This window comes from Ovis aries, chromosome 10, assembly GCF_016772045.2.
Source record: "Ovis aries strain OAR_USU_Benz2616 breed Rambouillet chromosome 10, ARS-UI_Ramb_v3.0, whole genome shotgun sequence".
NCBI classification, from domain to species: Eukaryota; Metazoa; Chordata; class Mammalia; order Artiodactyla; family Bovidae; genus Ovis; species Ovis aries.
The window spans coordinates 71,548,486-71,564,286 of NC_056063.1; the positions used below are offsets into that span (position 1 = coordinate 71,548,486).

The following is a 15,801-nucleotide window of genomic DNA, read 5'->3' on the forward strand; positions in this document are numbered from 1 at the left end:
ATTTTTTAATGACCCATTACCAAATTTCTTTTGTGCCAAATTATGCAGCATTTTAAAATGAGCTATTTTGGTTTTTTTTTTCAAGAACTTAATAACATGTTCTCAGATTTTTGTGCAGCTTGCATTGTAAAACGGAACAGCCTGTTATGTTGTCCTGGCCTTGCCTATGGAAGGTCATTAGTGATTATGGCTGTCAGGTTAGATCACGGGTGAGAGATCCCTTGGACGGGGAACACAGACATTGGGGTTTTAAAGAGAAGCTGAATCTGAATGAAGCCCCTGCTGGGTTGGGAGGCAGGAGATAGACACGAACTCTCTGTAACCTGCTCCACTAGAGAGCCAGGCGGGCAGGTGGGCAGGTGGGGGCAGGTCTCAGGGACCCAGGTCTCATTCATGAAATGATGGAACTTGGTCTCAATCTTGAAGCTGTAAAAGAAATGGTCCTTTGGGAGCCTCCATTTATTCATGGGGTTTTCAACTATGTCTGGTACAGAGTTGGGGCTCAGCTGATGATCCTTGTTGAGTCAGCATCCCCTGAGTCTGGATAACCAGGGGTTGACTGGACCCAGCACGTGTGCGCTGCTGAGTGCTGCCCTCTACTGGTCTAGGCTGAGTAGTGCCCGATCCTGAAGCCTGAACAGGGAGGGAACTCAGTGTCTGACCCTGGGAAACTGTGAGGGGTGATGCCAGGGAGCTGATGTTGGTATGTGACTAATTGATTTTTAGTCATAACTGAGTGAAAAGTAATAAAATAGGAACCCTAAGTGTCAGAAAGGAATAAAGAAGTGGAGAAGGTTAAAAAATATTTTTTATGTTTTAACATCTAGCTTCTTATTGGTAGATTTATAGGTTTGTTTTTTTTTAAAAATCTGGGGCTGGTGTTTTTGACCACGCAAAATAATTGTCATTTTTTAGCATGTGAAAGCTTTATAATTAGTTCATTTCTTTCCGGAGAAATTTTTCATTTTGAGGAATATTCAGACTTTTAAATTCAGAGTTATGTTTTTAGTCTTTGGGGCACTTTAGAGTCAAGTGTCACCATTCTTTTTTTCTCTTTTTTTTTTTAAGCATTGGCAGCTATTGACAGTTTTCTTAACACTTATGATATGTAAAGACATACATGAGCCTATACGTCTCTCAAGAATGTGACTTGTTACTGGCACAATGAATACTTTGTCCTCCGTTGCATTGGGTGGGGGTACTAGCGGAAGTATCTCCATGGTTCTTGTTGTTATTTTGTTCCTTTGGGCTTCCCTGGTGGCTCAGACAGTAAATAAGCTGCCTGCTTTTCTTCAGTAGAAGTACTTTATTATCCTCCGTTCAGCCAAGACAGGTAATGTATATAAATACATATAAAATTGAGGCTTTATCACTTTGATTTCTCACGTCATAATTAATTTATTCCTTATTTTTTGTTGTGTTGTTGGTGGTGGTGGTATTAAATTATAGCTCTTGTTAAAAATTAGAGCTTGGACCATTATTAATAACACTTAATTTGACAAGAGTGACTATTATATAAAGTACCCCTTTGCTTGCTGAGCACTACTGAGGTTCATTCTCTATCAAATGAAAGTGGAGAGATTAGTGGAGATTTCAGGTTATTTAATTAAAGGCCAGGTCTGCTACTGCCACCTTGTGGGGATTGATTGATGCTTTTGAACTGGGCTGCTGGACAAGACTCTTGAGAGTCCCTTGGACAACAAAGAGATCAAACCTGTCAATCTTAAAGGAAATCAGTCCTGAACATTCATTGGAAGGACTGATGCTGAAGCTGAAGCTCCAACACTTTGGCCACCTGATGTGAAGAGCTGACTCATTTGAAAAGACCCTGATGCTGGGAAAAATTGAAGACAGAAGGAGAAGGGGATGACAAAGGATGAGCTGGCTGGATGGCATCACCAACTCCACGGACATGAGTTTGAGTGTGCTCTGGGAGTTGGTGATGGACAGGGAAGTCTGGCATGCTGCAGTCCATGGGGTCGCAAAGAGTTGGACATGGCTGAGTGACTGAACTGAACTGAACTGTGAAGATTAATGAGACAGTTAAAACCAAGGGTCATGATGAAAACTTATAAATGATTAAAAGCCTCCCAAGCTGGATATTCTATTAAGTGCATTATATTAATAAGCTTATATGCATTATTCAGTTTGCGTTTCAGGCAGGTGCCTTGTCGTTTCTATGACTAAAATTCTGTGGGTGTCTAGAGCTATGTCCTTATGGAAATCTGGTAAAAGAATGAGCCTTGTTAACCCCCAAAGAGATATGTATGATTGGATGAAAAGGCCTCCAGGACTTACTATCTTAAAATAGGAAGGGGAAAAATGTGGATTACATTAGCATATCAATGACTATTACACAATTTTCTCTACCTTCTGAAGTATGTATGTTACTTTATTGAAATGGGCACATTTTTATAAACTTTAATTTGCAGAAATCAGGAACCCCAACCCTACAAGACCTTTTCCTTTTTGCCAGACCTGGTGAACTCTTAGCTGTGGTTGGACCTGTGGGTGCAGGAAAGGTAAGTTGTGATGCCTTTTGTCAGCTTGATACAACACCACTGCCCTTGTTAAATTTTCAGAGTCAAGCCCAGAGCGGGGTGTGACACAGTTTGAATTGGGTGTACCTAGAAAGTTTTGCAAGAAAGTTTCATGGCCAAATAAATCTAGATAAGCACACACTGTGTTTTCCTTCTTGGTGCTTCACATTGCACAGTTGGGAAACATTGTCAGGAATTTGGACGTCTCAGTGAATGAAATTATTGATATGACAGCTGTTCAGGTTGGATGGAAACAGTGGGGACTTATTTTCATCACAGTGGCCCCTCCAGGAAGTCTGGAGGTGGTGAAGGCTCTTCCTGGAAGCTCTGAGCATTTTCCCATGGGACTTGATGTGATCCTTTCAGTGCATGTGTCGTGAATGTTCAGCCACGTGCTGGAGCTAAAGACACAGATGTGAGCTAGACCCCGACGTCTCTACCGTCCAGAGGCAACCAGGTTCCAGGGCCAGACAGATACACAGGCAGTTGATCTCAGCCCAGTGTGGTGAGCGCTCTGATGGTGTAGACACAGACACGTCACTTCTGTGTGTCACAAGAGATTTGAAGGACGTGCACTTGCACTTAGTGTCCTGTTTGTGAAACAACAAAATACAGAAACCTAAATGTGGATGTGTACACGAGAGGGTGATGATTTCCTCTATGATGGCCTTTTTCTCTTTAGACACAACTCATTTCAGAGTTCTTTTAAGTAATCATCTTTGGATATATTCTTCACACATAGCTTTTTAAGTGATAAGTGTTTGTCAAGTGAAGGATACCTGGATGCAAGAACAACTGCGCTAAACATCAGTTACATGAAATACACATCCTGCTGGGCTGCTTTGCTAGTGAAGGATGTTAGACATTCTTAGTTTTTGCTGAGTGTAGTGCTTCATTTGGGGGCTCCTCTTGGGCAGAGGAGATTGTTATAGTATTTTATTAATATTCCTTATCAGCCATTCATTTGCATTGACCAATAGTGTTATTTTCATTTGTTTTTGTCCAAACTTCCAGGGCTGTACTTTATCCTGTTCTAAATGCAAGAGGTCTGTTGTGTATCAAGCACCAGGCTGGGGTCAGCTGTGCTATAGGATGTGTTCCGTCCTGAGTGCTCCTTGTTCATGCGTGTGTGTTGCCATCTGTTTCAGTCGTCACTGTTACGTGCTGTGCTGGGGGAGCTGCCCCCGAGCCAGGGGCAGGTCAGCGTGCACGGGAGGATCGCATATGTTCCTCAGCAGCCTTGGGTGTTCTCAGGAACTGTGAGGAGTAACATTTTATTTGGGAAGAAATATGAAGAAGACCGATATGAAGAAGTAATAAAGGCTTGTGCTTTGGGAGAGGTGAGTAAGGACTTTTGAGTAGCATGTACTAGAATTTCAAATGACAGACTTGGTTTAAACTATCAGTAAAGTTTGTTGAAAGTTCTTTCTTTTTTTAAGTTTGAAAGATCATTCAGTGTTGTTTAATACTTACACCGATCTTCTGAGTAAGTATGCAGGCATATATGCTAGTCCTTCAATTCTGATGTCATAAGGACACTCACAGAATGTCTTGCTGAGGAGGGAGTTGATTCACTTTGTAAAGTTTCATTCAGTTCAGTTCAGTTCAGTCACTCAGTCGTGTCCGACTCTTTGCGACCCCATCAATCACAGCACGCCAGGCCTCCCTGTCCATCACCAACTCCCGGAGTTCACTCAGACTCACGTCCATCGAGTCAGTGATGCCATCCAGCCATCTCATCCTCGGTCATCCCCTTCTCCTCCTGCCCCCAATCCCTCCCAGCAATCCCTTTCCAATGAGTCAACTCTTCGCATGAGGTGGTCAAAGTACTGGAGTTTCAGCTTTAGTATCATTCCTTCCAAAGAAATCCCGGGGTTGATCTCCTTCAGAATGGACTGGTTGGATCTCCTTGCAGTACAAGGGACTCTCAAGAGTCTTCTCCAACACCACAGTTCAAAAGCATCAATTCTTCGGCGCTCAGCCTTCTTCACAGTCCAACTCTTGCATCCATACATGACTACTGGAAAAACCATAGCCTTGGCAAAGTAATGTCTCTGCTTTTGAATATGCTATCTAGGTTGGTCACAACTTTTCTTCCAAGGAGTAAGCGTCTTTTAATTTCATGGCTGCAATCACCATCTGCAGTGATTTTGGAGCCCCCCAAAATAAAGTCTGACACTGTTTCCACTGTTTCTCCATTTCCCATGGAGTGATGGGACCAGATGCCATGATCTTCGTTTTCTGAATGTTGAGCTTTAAGCCAACTTTTTCATTCTCCTCTTTTACTTTCATCAAGAGGCTTTTTAGTTCGTTAATTTGAAGTTTCATTCACTTTTAACTTATTTTTATGGTGGACAATTACAAACATTTCTAAAATTAGAGTGTACAGTGTAATGAACCCTCATGTGCCCACTCCCCAGCTTCAAGCAGGAGCAGCTGGTGGCCAGTCTTGCTGCATCTCCACCCCTGCCCTCTGCCAGCCCCATCCCTCCCCCCACCCTCCTGGGTTATTCTGGAGCAGATCCTAGACCTCAGATTAGTTCATCTCTAAAGGTTTCGGCTCAGCTGGTAAAGAATCTGCCTGCAATGTGAGAGATCTGGGTTTGATCACTGGATTGGGAAGATCCCCTGGAGATGGGAACGGCTACCCACTACAGTATTCTAGCCTGGAGAATTCCATGGACTCTGTAGTCCATGGGGTCACAAAGAATTGAATACAACAGAGTGACTTTCGCTTTCACTTTCAAAGCTTCCCTGGTGGCTCAGACAGTAAAGACCCTGCTTGCAGTTCAGGAGATGTGAGTTTGATTCCTGGGCTTGAAACATCCCCTGGAGAAGGGAATAATTATCCACTCCAATATTCTTGCCTGGTGAGCTACAGTCCATTGGGTTGCAAAGAGTCAGACACCACTGAGTGACTAACACACAAACGTTTTACTAGTTTTTCTCTAAGAGATAGGAGAGCCTTTGGAAACACATATTATTTCATCTGAAAAATAACCCAAATTCCTCAATATTATCAACCTTCTAGTTTACATGTTGCTAATCATCTCACTGAGAAGTCTCCTTTACCATTGGTGTGAATCAGACTCCACATGAGGTCTGCCCCCTGCACTTGGTTGGTGCCCCCTTGGTCCCTTTCAGTCTCTAGGTTTTTCGCTGCACTTGGTTATGACTGGTATTTTTATTAAAACAAAACAAAAACAAAATGCTTTAACATTTCTTCTTAATACTGCATTGTTTCACTGGGGGAGAGATTGTTTTCAGAAAAGACTGTGTTTCACAGAAAATGGCAAGGTGAAACTCTGAAATTTAGATGAAATCAGTGAATGAATGGTGAAAACAAAATTACCTGATAAACAGTATAATCTGGAAAAAAAGAAAGAAAAATGTAAATACTGATGAATACTGTGTTACTCTCTTGGGTTATGAAAATCTAACTAATAGCATTAAAGGGCTTCTCCTCCCCAGGCCTGTTCAGTGCAGTGTGTTCTTTTGTAGTGTGAGGAAAAGATTGGGACGGTCTTTCAAAGGTGTGGTGTTGAAGGCTCCAAACTAGCTTTGTGAAACAATAGTGTTTTGCTTGAACAATGACTTAATATCATAGATTGTGTCAGATGAGTAGCATTTTGTGGTGATGTGAACAAAACAGAATTGCTTGTTTAATGCTCTTGTTTCTTTCTCCTGGGTTGTTGTTAATGGGAGATCTTCTTTTGTGGAAGTGATATTGTTAGTGAGTCCACTCTTTTCATACTGTGGACTCAGTAACAATATCATGAAGCACAAGCTGGAATCAAGATTCCTGGGAGAAATATCAACAATCTCAGATATGCAGATGACACCACCCTTATAGGGGAAAGTGAAGAGGAACTGAAGAGCCTCTTGATGAAGGTGAAAGAAGAGAGTGAAAAGGCTGGCTTAAACTCAGCATTCAAAAATCTAAGATCACAGCATCCAATCCCAACACTTAATGGCAAATAGATGGGGAAACAATGGAAACAGTGACAGACTTTATTTTCTTGGGCTCAAAAATTACTGAAGATGGTGACTGAAGCCATGAAATTAAAAATGCTTGCTCCTTGGAAGAAAAGCTATGACCAACCTAGACAGTGTATTAAAAAGCAGAGACATTACTTTGCTGACAAAGGTCCATCTAGTAAAGGCTATGGTTTTTCCAGTAGTCATGCATGGATGTGAGAGTTGGACCATGGAGAAAGCTGAATGCCAAGGAATTGATGCTTTTGAACTGAGGTGCTGGAGAAGACTCTTGAGAGTTTCTTGAACTGCAAGGAGATCCAACCAGTCCTAAAGGAAAGCAGTCCTGAATATTCATTGGAAGGACTGATGCTGAAGCTGAAGCTCCAGTACTGTGGCCATCTGATGCGAAGAGCTGACTCATTGGAAAAGACCCTGATACTGGGAAAGATTGAAGGCAAGAGGAGAAGGAAACAGTTGAAAATGAGACGGTTGAATGGCATCACTGACTTGATGGACATGAATTTGAGCAAGCTCTGGGAGTTGGTGATGGACAGCGAAGCCTGGCGTGCTGTAGTCGATGGGGTCTCAAAGAGTTGGACATGACTGAGTGATTGAACTGAACTGAGTCCAAGCTCACTCTGCTCCCTGCACCATAGGCCAGTAAGTCTGAGATGAGGTGTTGAGACAAGGAAGGGACATTATTCAGATCAGTTCAGTTGCTCAGTTGTGTCTGACTCTTTGACAAAACATGGTCCACTGGAGATGGGAATGGCAAGCTACTTCAGTATTCTTGCCTTGAGAACCTCATGAACAGTATGAAAAGGCAAAAATATAGGACATTGAAAGATGAACTCCCCAAGTCAGTAGGTGTCCAGTATGCTACTGGAGATCAGTGGAGAAATAAATCCAGAAGGTATGAAGAGACAGAGTCAAAGCAAAAACAACATCCAGTTGTGAATGTGACTGGTGATGGAAGTAAAGTCCAATGCTGTAAAGAACCATATTGCATAGGAACCTGGAATATTAGGTCCATGAATCAAGACAAATTGGAAATGGCAACCCACTCCAGTATTCTTGCCTGGAAAATCCCATGGACCACGGAGCCTGGTAGGTTACTGTCCATGGGGTCACAAAGAGTCAGACATGACTGAGTGACTTCAAACAGGAGATGATAAGGGTGAACATTGATGTTGTAGGAATCAGTGAACTAAAATGGACTGAAATGGGCAAATTTAACTCAGATGACCATTATATCTACTATTGTGGGCAGGAATTCCTTAGAAGAAATGGAGTAGCCATCATAGTCAACAAAAGAGTCTGAAATGCAGTACTTGGATGTAATCTCAAAAATGACAGAATGATCTCTGTTCATTTCCAAGACAAACCATTTAATATCATGGTAATCCAAGTCTATGTCCTGACCAGTAATGCTGAAGAAGCTGAAGTTGAATTGTTCTGTTAAGACCTACAAGGCCTTCTAGAACTAACATCCAAAAAGACATCCTTTTTATTATAGGGGACTGGAATGCAAAAGTAGGAAGTCAAGAGACACCTGGAATAACAAGCAAATTTGGCCTTGGAAAAAGGAATAAAGCAGGGCAAAGGCTAATAGAGTTTTGCCAAGAGATCACACTGGTCATAGCAAATACCCTCTTCCAACAACACAAGAGAAGATTCTACACATGGACGTCACCAGATGGTCAACACCAAAATCAGATTGATTCTATTCTTTGCAGCCAAAAATGGAGAAGCTCTATACAGTCAGTGAAAACAAGACTGGGAGCTGACTGTGGCTCAGATCATGAATGCCTTATTGCCAAATTCAGACTTAAATTGAAGAAAGTAGAGAAAACCACTAGACCATTCAGGTATGACCTAAATCAAATCCCTTATTATTATAGAGTGGAAGTGACAAATGGATTCAAAGGATTAGATATGATAGAGTGCCTGAAGGACTATGGACAAAGGACTAAAGGACAAGAGGCAGTGATCAATACCATCCCAAGAAAAAGAAATGCAAAAAGGCAAAATGATTCTCTAAGGAGGCCTTACAAATAGCTGAGATGGCAGGTTAGCACCTCAAAATAGCCATCTCATCAGGGGCAGGATGTCACGTTCTTCGGTGAATCAGAGATGGTTGCACATGAGGAAACAAAGTCAAAAGATCATTTAATTCTTGTGAATATCTTATAAAGCAGCAAGCCTCATGCTGGGAGATGTTAGTTTCACTTCCTTATAAGCCTTCACAAAGAGTAGGGTACCCTTCACAGGTAGGCAGGGTCACACTATCTCCTTGAGGCAGGCCATTGTGCATGCCTGCAGTAACAAAAGCAGCAAGATAAGGATTAAAGTCACAGAAGCAGATCCAGTATGAGTTCAAAATTAACCCTTCCTGATATCACGGTAGTCCAAGTCTATGCCCCAATAAGTAACACTGAGGAAGCTGAAGTTGAATGGTTCTATGAAGACCTACAAGACCTTTTAGAACTAACACCCAAAAAAAGATACCTTTTCATTATAGGGGATTGGAATGCAAAAGTAGGAAGTCAAGAAAAACCTGGAGTAACAGGCAAATTTGGCCTTGGAATGCAGAATGAAGCCGGGCAAAGACTAATAGAGTTTTGCCAAGAAACACACTGGTCATAGCAAACACCCTCTTCCAAAAACACAAGAGAAGACTCTACACAAGGACATCACCAGATGGTCAACACTGAAATCAGATTGATTATATTCTTTGCAGCCAAAGATGGTGAAGCTGTATACAGTCAACAAAAACAAGACCAGGAGCTGACTGTGGCTCAGATCATGAACTCCTTATTACCAAATTCAGACTTAAATTGAAGAAAGTAGGGAAAACCACTAGACCATTCAGGTAGGACCTAAATCAAATCCCTTACGACTATACAGTGGAAGTGAGAAATAGATTAAAGGGCCTAGATCTGTTAGATAGAGTGCCTGATGAACTATGGAATGAGGTTTGTGACATTGTACAGGAGACAGGGATCAAGACCATCCCCATGGAAAAGAAATGCAAAAAAGCAAAATGACTGTCTGGGGAGGCCTTACAAATAGTGTGAAAAGAAGAGAAATGAAAAGCAAAGGAGAAAAGGAAAGATATAAGCATCTGAATGGAGAGTTCCAAAGAATAGCAAGAAGAGATAAGAAAGCCTTCTTCAGTGATCAATGCAAAGAAATAGAGGAAAAGAACAGAATGGGAAAGACTAGAGATCTCTTCAAGAAAATCAGAGATACCAAGGGAACATTTCATGCAAAGATGGGCTTGATAAAGGACAGAAATGGTATGGACCTAACAAAAGCAGAAGATATTAAGAAGAGGTGGCAAGAATACACAGAAGAACTGTACAAAAAAGATTTCCATGACCTGGATAATCACGATGGTGTGATCACTCATGTAGAGCTAGACATCCTGGAATGTGAAGTCAAGTGGGCCTTAGAAATCATCACTATGAACAAAGTTAGTGGAGGTGATGGAATTCCAGTTGAGCTGTTTCAAATCCTGAAAGATGATGCTGTGAAAGTGCTGCACTCAATATGCCAGCAAATTTGGAAAACTCAGCAGTGGCCACGGGACTGGAAAAGGTCAGTTTTCATTCCAATCCCAAAGAATGGCAATGCTAAAAGAATGCTCAAACTATCGCGCAATTGCACTCATCTCACATGCTAGTAAAGTAATGCTCAAAATTATCCAAGCCAGACTTCAGCAATATGTGAACCGTGAACTCCCTGATGTTCAAGCTGGTTTTAGAAAAGGCAGAGGAACCAGAGATCAAATTGGCAAAAAGCATGGGAAAAGCAAGAGAGTTCCAGAAAATCATCTATTTCTGCTTTATTGACTATGCCAAAGGCTTTGACTGTGTGGATCACAATAAACTGGAAAATTCTGAGAGAGATGGGAATACCAGACCACCTGACCTGCTTCTTGAGAAACCTATATGGAGGTCAGAAAGCAATAGTTAGAACTGGACATGGAACAACAGACTGGTTCCAAATAGGAAAGGAGTACGTCAAGGCTGTATATTGTCACCCTGCTTGGTTAACTTATACGCAGAGTACAGCATGAGAAACGCTGGACTGGAAGAAACACAAGCTGGAATCAAGATTGCCAGGAGAAATATCAATAACCTCAGATATACGGGTGACACCACCCTTGTGGCAGAAAGTGAAGAAGAACTAAAAAGCCTCTTGATGAAAGTGAAAGTGGAGAGTGAAAAAGTTGGCTTAAAGCTCAACATTCAGAAAACAAAGATCATGGCATCTGGTCCCATCACTTCATGGGAAACAGATGGGGAAACAGTCAAACAGTGTCAGACTTTATTTTTCTGGGCTCCAAAATCACTGCAGACGGTGACTACAGCCATGAAATTAAAAGACGCTTACTCCTTGGAAGAAAAGTTATGAGCAACCTAGATAGCATATTCCAAAGCAGAGACATTACTTTGCCGATTAAGGTCCGTCTAGTCAAGGCTATGGTTTTTCCAGTGGTCATTTATGGATGTGAAAGTTGGACTGTGAAGGAGGCTGAGCACTGAAGAATTGATGCTTTTGAACTGTGGTGTTGGGGAAGACTCTTGAGAGTCCCTTGGTCTGCAAGAAGATCCAACCAGTCCATTCTGAAGGAGATCAGCTCTGGGATTTCTTTGAAGGGAATGATGCTAAAGCTGAAACTCTGGTACTTTGGCCTCCTCATTTGAAGAGTTGACTCACTGGAAAAGACTTTGATGCTGGGAGGGATTGGGGGCAGGAGGAGAAGGGGACGACAGAGGATGAGATGGCTGGATGGCATCACTGACTCTATGGATGTGAGTCTGAGTGAACTCCGGGAGTTGGTGATGGACAGGGAGGCCTGGCGTGCTGCGATTCATGGTGTCGCAAAGAGTCAGACAGGACTGAGTCACTGAACTGAACTGGTTACAGTATCAAGGTAGCAGGAATGAATTGGATTTTTATTCAGTGGTGTTTATAATGTGGTGATCCAGTGGTTAAAACTCCATGCTCCCAATGCAGCGGGCATAGATTTGTCTTTGGTCAAAAGCTAAGATCCTACAGGCCACAAGGTGCAACCAAAAATTTAAAAACAATTTAAGAGCAAATATACGGACTTCCCTGGTGGCTCAGATGGTAAAGGATCTGCCTGCAATATGGGAGACCTGGGTTCAATCCCTGGGTCCAAAAGATTCCTGGAGAAGGGAATGGAACCCTCTCCAGTAGTTTTGCCTGGAGAATTCCATGGACAGAGGAGCCTGGCACGCTATAGTCCATAGGGGTCAAAAGAATAGGACACAACTGAGTGACTAATGCTATACTACAAATACTGTGTAAGAAAAGGGGGAAGCAAATGTAAACAGTGAGAACTGCTGCTGCTGCTGCTGCTGCTGCTGCTGGTGCTAAGTCGCTTCAGTCGTGTCCGACTCTGTGCGACCCCATAGACAGCAGCCCACCAGGCTCCCCCATCCCTGGGATTTTCCAGGCAAGAACACTGGAGTGGGCTGCCATTTCCTTCTCCAATGCGTGAAAGTGAAAAATGAAAGTGAAGTCACTCAGTCGCGTCCGACTCTTCGCGACGCCACAGACTGCAGCCTACGAGGTTCCTCCGTCCATGGGATTTTCCAGGCAAGAGTACCGGAGTAGGGTGCCGTTGCCTTCTCCGAAACAGTGTAAACAGCAGCTCCCATTCAGAGTCTACATGGAAATCAGTTTCCCTCTCTCACACGTGTGTATATACACATATAAGAAGGTATGTAAATTATTCTTCATGAGTGTCCTCGATGTCAAATTCCTCAATTTTGTTGGTAAAGCTGAAGCTTGGGGGATGAAACAGCTGTCCTTAACATCTGGAGCTTAAGTTCAGATCTGCCTCTTCACGACTCTAGACCCCATGCTTGTCCTCGGTGCCGTGCTGGCTTGAGGAAGTTTAAAAGAAAGAACTTTTCAAAAAGCAGGTGATGGATGAAGGTGGAAGGTGGGATGCAGAATAAACAGATTTCAGGCATTTCCTCTTTACCTTAATCATGTCCAGCTCCTGATGCCCACATCAGACTCCAAAGACCCAGGCCAGGTGTGTTTCTCTCATGACCTTGCCTTTCTGGTGAAGCTCAGCCCTGTCTTTCTCTCCCACATTTGAGCATCTCTGGAGAAGAGCAGCTGTGGGACAGTGGCTACCATTCAGCGTTTTCCTCAGGGGCCACCGTTCTCCCTGGGGGCCAATGCTCTGCTGCAGCCACATGGCGCGACTGGACCAGTAACGTGCACAGTGTTCTGAGGCTTCCCTCACCCTTGACCATCCATGCAGCAGGTTCTGTGAGAAGGGGCCCTGCAGACTGGGCTGCACAGCGATTCTTCTGTATGTGATGAGACAAACATTTACAAAGATGGACTGCTCTCCTGTTTGCATGGTCAGGACAGAGAGTTGGGGCCCCTGGTGCCCTTTCTCTCCTTGGCAGGAAGGTGGCCTAGGGCAGAGGAGTAGTGAGAGGGGAGTCCTGGACCTGGTTGTGTCACTTGCCTGCTGTCACTTTGAACACGTCCTATTACCTTCCTGAGGTTTCCACAGCAAAATGAGGACACTGGTTCAGCGGTTTTCCAAGAGGTTTTGTTGCTGCTCTGAAATGTCCTCTATGACTGATTAGCAATTAGCATGGGGTTAGCAAGGTCTTTGCAGCACTTGGGAACCATTTAATGAGTTATGAGAACCTTTGCTTATCTCTTTTGGAATCCATATGTCGGTGGATGAACATGAGATGGTCACAGGTAGTACAGGTGTCTAGAGTTATTTTGGGCTTCCTTGGTGGCTCAGTGGTAATCTGCTTGCAATGCAGGATTCCTGGGTCAGGAAGATCCCCTGAAGGAGGGCATGGTAACCCCCTCTATTACTCTTGCCTGGAGAATTTCATGGACAGAGGAGCCTGGCGGGTTACAGTCCGTGTGATCTCAGAGTCAGACACGGAAACGACTAAGCTGCAGCAGCGGCAGCAGAGTTATCTTGGCCTGAAGATACAGAGACTGCACGTGTAGTAGAAAAGGTTTGACCTTTAGAGAAAAATAGTCCTGGATAGTAACTCCAGGTGTTTGTCTCAGTTTCTTCTCTTAGTACGTGGTGGAGGGGTGGGATTACCCTAAAGGCTACAGGCCAAGCCTGTGCAATGCAAACAAGTCAGGGTTTCAGTTAATGGTAGCAACTGTTACTAACACAGCCTTTTTCTCTTCATTTATCCATACTTAAATGCATATAAATATTATAAAGATTTCTCCTTACAGTTCTCCCTGTGCTCACATCTGCCTGATCTTGGAGGAAAAAAATAGTTTAAAAAAGCGAAATTTTTTGTATTACATTAAACTAGACCTAATTGAAGTAAACCTTTAAGCTTATTGAGCTGAAAACTTTTCTGAAATAAAATAGGGAGATATGAAGTAATCACATTGGGAATATCAATTCAGGTTGATGAGATAACTCCAAGGTCCAGGAGTCAGCAGGCTCAGGGATTGAGTCTCAGTTTGTCTATTTACTAGGAGTGTGATCAGTCACCAATAGCAAGTTATCAGTTGCTGTCCTTTTTCCATTTATGGAGGGTTTTCCTACGCTTTAGATTCTTACAGCATCCTTGAGTTTAGTGACTCTTGTTTCTGCAGCACATTCTGTAGAACAGGAAAGTGAGACTTGGAGATCCAAGAACTTGTTTATCATGGAGACCCCGGTGTGCCGCTTGCTTCCTCCCCAAATTTGCTAAAGTAGAGACAAAGAAATGAGTGCTGCTTGTCTGTGCCAGGATCTGTCCAGTGATAATTACAGGCAGCCTAAAATTTCTAATATAATAACCGTGTAACTTAAACTTGATGATTATTTTGTGGTTTTGGAGATGTTCTTGACATCTTTTTTAATGTCCCCAGGTACTCTCGGGAAAATAAACAGATTTGTCTATTTATTTCTTAAATAGTATTCAGATAAAAGTTATGATAGATTCCCTAATTCTCAAATCAAAGCCTCATATCCTTCTTAACTTTGAATGTTTTCTGCTTCGATGGGCAAGCGTCTACTTGGTTTAGCTGATCTGCTTCGTGTTCCTTGAGTACACTGTTTCCCTGTAGTTTTTCCTCCCCAGCCTGCTTTTCTTTTCTTTTCTTTTTTTTTTTTTTTTGCTCCCTTTTCTTGTATAGTTATTGTCTGTCACTCTATGACTGGTCTTAAGTATCACTGTGAAGACTCCAGTCAGGTCTTACTCCCTCAGTGGGAGTGGGAAGCTGACATCATGTTCAGCAATATTGGAAATTTAAGACACACTCATTCCCCAATGAAACTAGTCCTGTGCCTTCACCACCCTGGCCACTAGCTCTCATACCTGTGTCTCTAGCACAGACCTTCACACTTGCATGTCCAGCTGCACCGTGATATCACCATATCTTCTCACCTTGTCCACAAGTGAAGCCTCCTAAACCAACATCTACCATCTTTCCCAACTCAGTAAATGGAGACCCTGTCCTTCCCCTTCCTCATGTCTCAGACACCACAGTCGTCCTCTTCTCTTACAGCTCACTCCCATCCCATCAGCAGGTCTTACAGACTCCACCTTCCAAGTGTGTCTGGAGTGTGACCCTGTGGCTCCATTCCTGCTGCTCCCACTCTGGTCCTGACCACCATCATCTATCCCCTGGATTATTCCAGTTGCCTCCTCACTTGTAGTCACCCTCACCCATTCCCCCTTACTGCCTGTTTTCCACAAAGCATAGAAGTGATTCTTGAAAAAACCACAGACCAGGTCAGTCCTCCCTTCTCCCCCTTCCCCTGTTACTGGGAGTAATGCAAGGGCTCCTCCTGCTCTGTCTCTGCCCTCACTCCCCTCATTCTTACTCTGCTCTCCTGCCTCCTTGTCCTGAATACCTTGGGCATCTCCCCCATGTCCCCTGCACTCGCCCATCCCTCTGTGTGCAGCAGCCTCTCCAGGTCTGCCTGAGTCCCTCCTCCTCCCCAGATCTCCTCACACCCCCTGAGCAGAGCCCTCACACCCCAGTGTGGACTCGCTTCCCTCCTTTACTCTCCATCCCCCTGAGCCAGCTTGCTTTTCCTTTCTGTCCTCAGTATTTACACTCAGGTTAATTTCTTATATCATCCATCTCCCACTATGGAAAGAAACTCTAGAACTTTGTTTCTTTCTGGCTGAATTCATCATGCCCTGAATAATGCCTGGTGTAAAGGTCGATCTTCAGTAAATAAGTGTGAAAATAGTCAAATGCATAAATGCTGTGAAAAACTATAGAATGAAAACAAATA

The 15,801-nt window shown here is 43.2% G+C and overlaps 1 protein-coding gene across 10 annotated transcripts in view; it reads left to right on the top strand.

Annotated features, from left to right (window-relative positions):
- LOC105605916 (ATP-binding cassette sub-family C member 4-like) overlaps nucleotides 1-15,801 on the top strand; it is a 168,986-nt gene that overhangs the window by 43,665 nt on the left and 109,520 nt on the right. For all 10 annotated transcript variants that reach the window (XM_060394598.1, XM_042254991.2, XM_060394599.1 and 7 more), the window contains 2 exons: nucleotides 2,433-2,522; nucleotides 3,689-3,880. In XM_060394598.1, coding sequence (XP_060250581.1) covers nucleotides 2,433-2,522; nucleotides 3,689-3,880 — 282 coding nt within the window. The remainder of the gene's footprint in view (nucleotides 1-2,432; nucleotides 2,523-3,688; nucleotides 3,881-15,801) is intronic.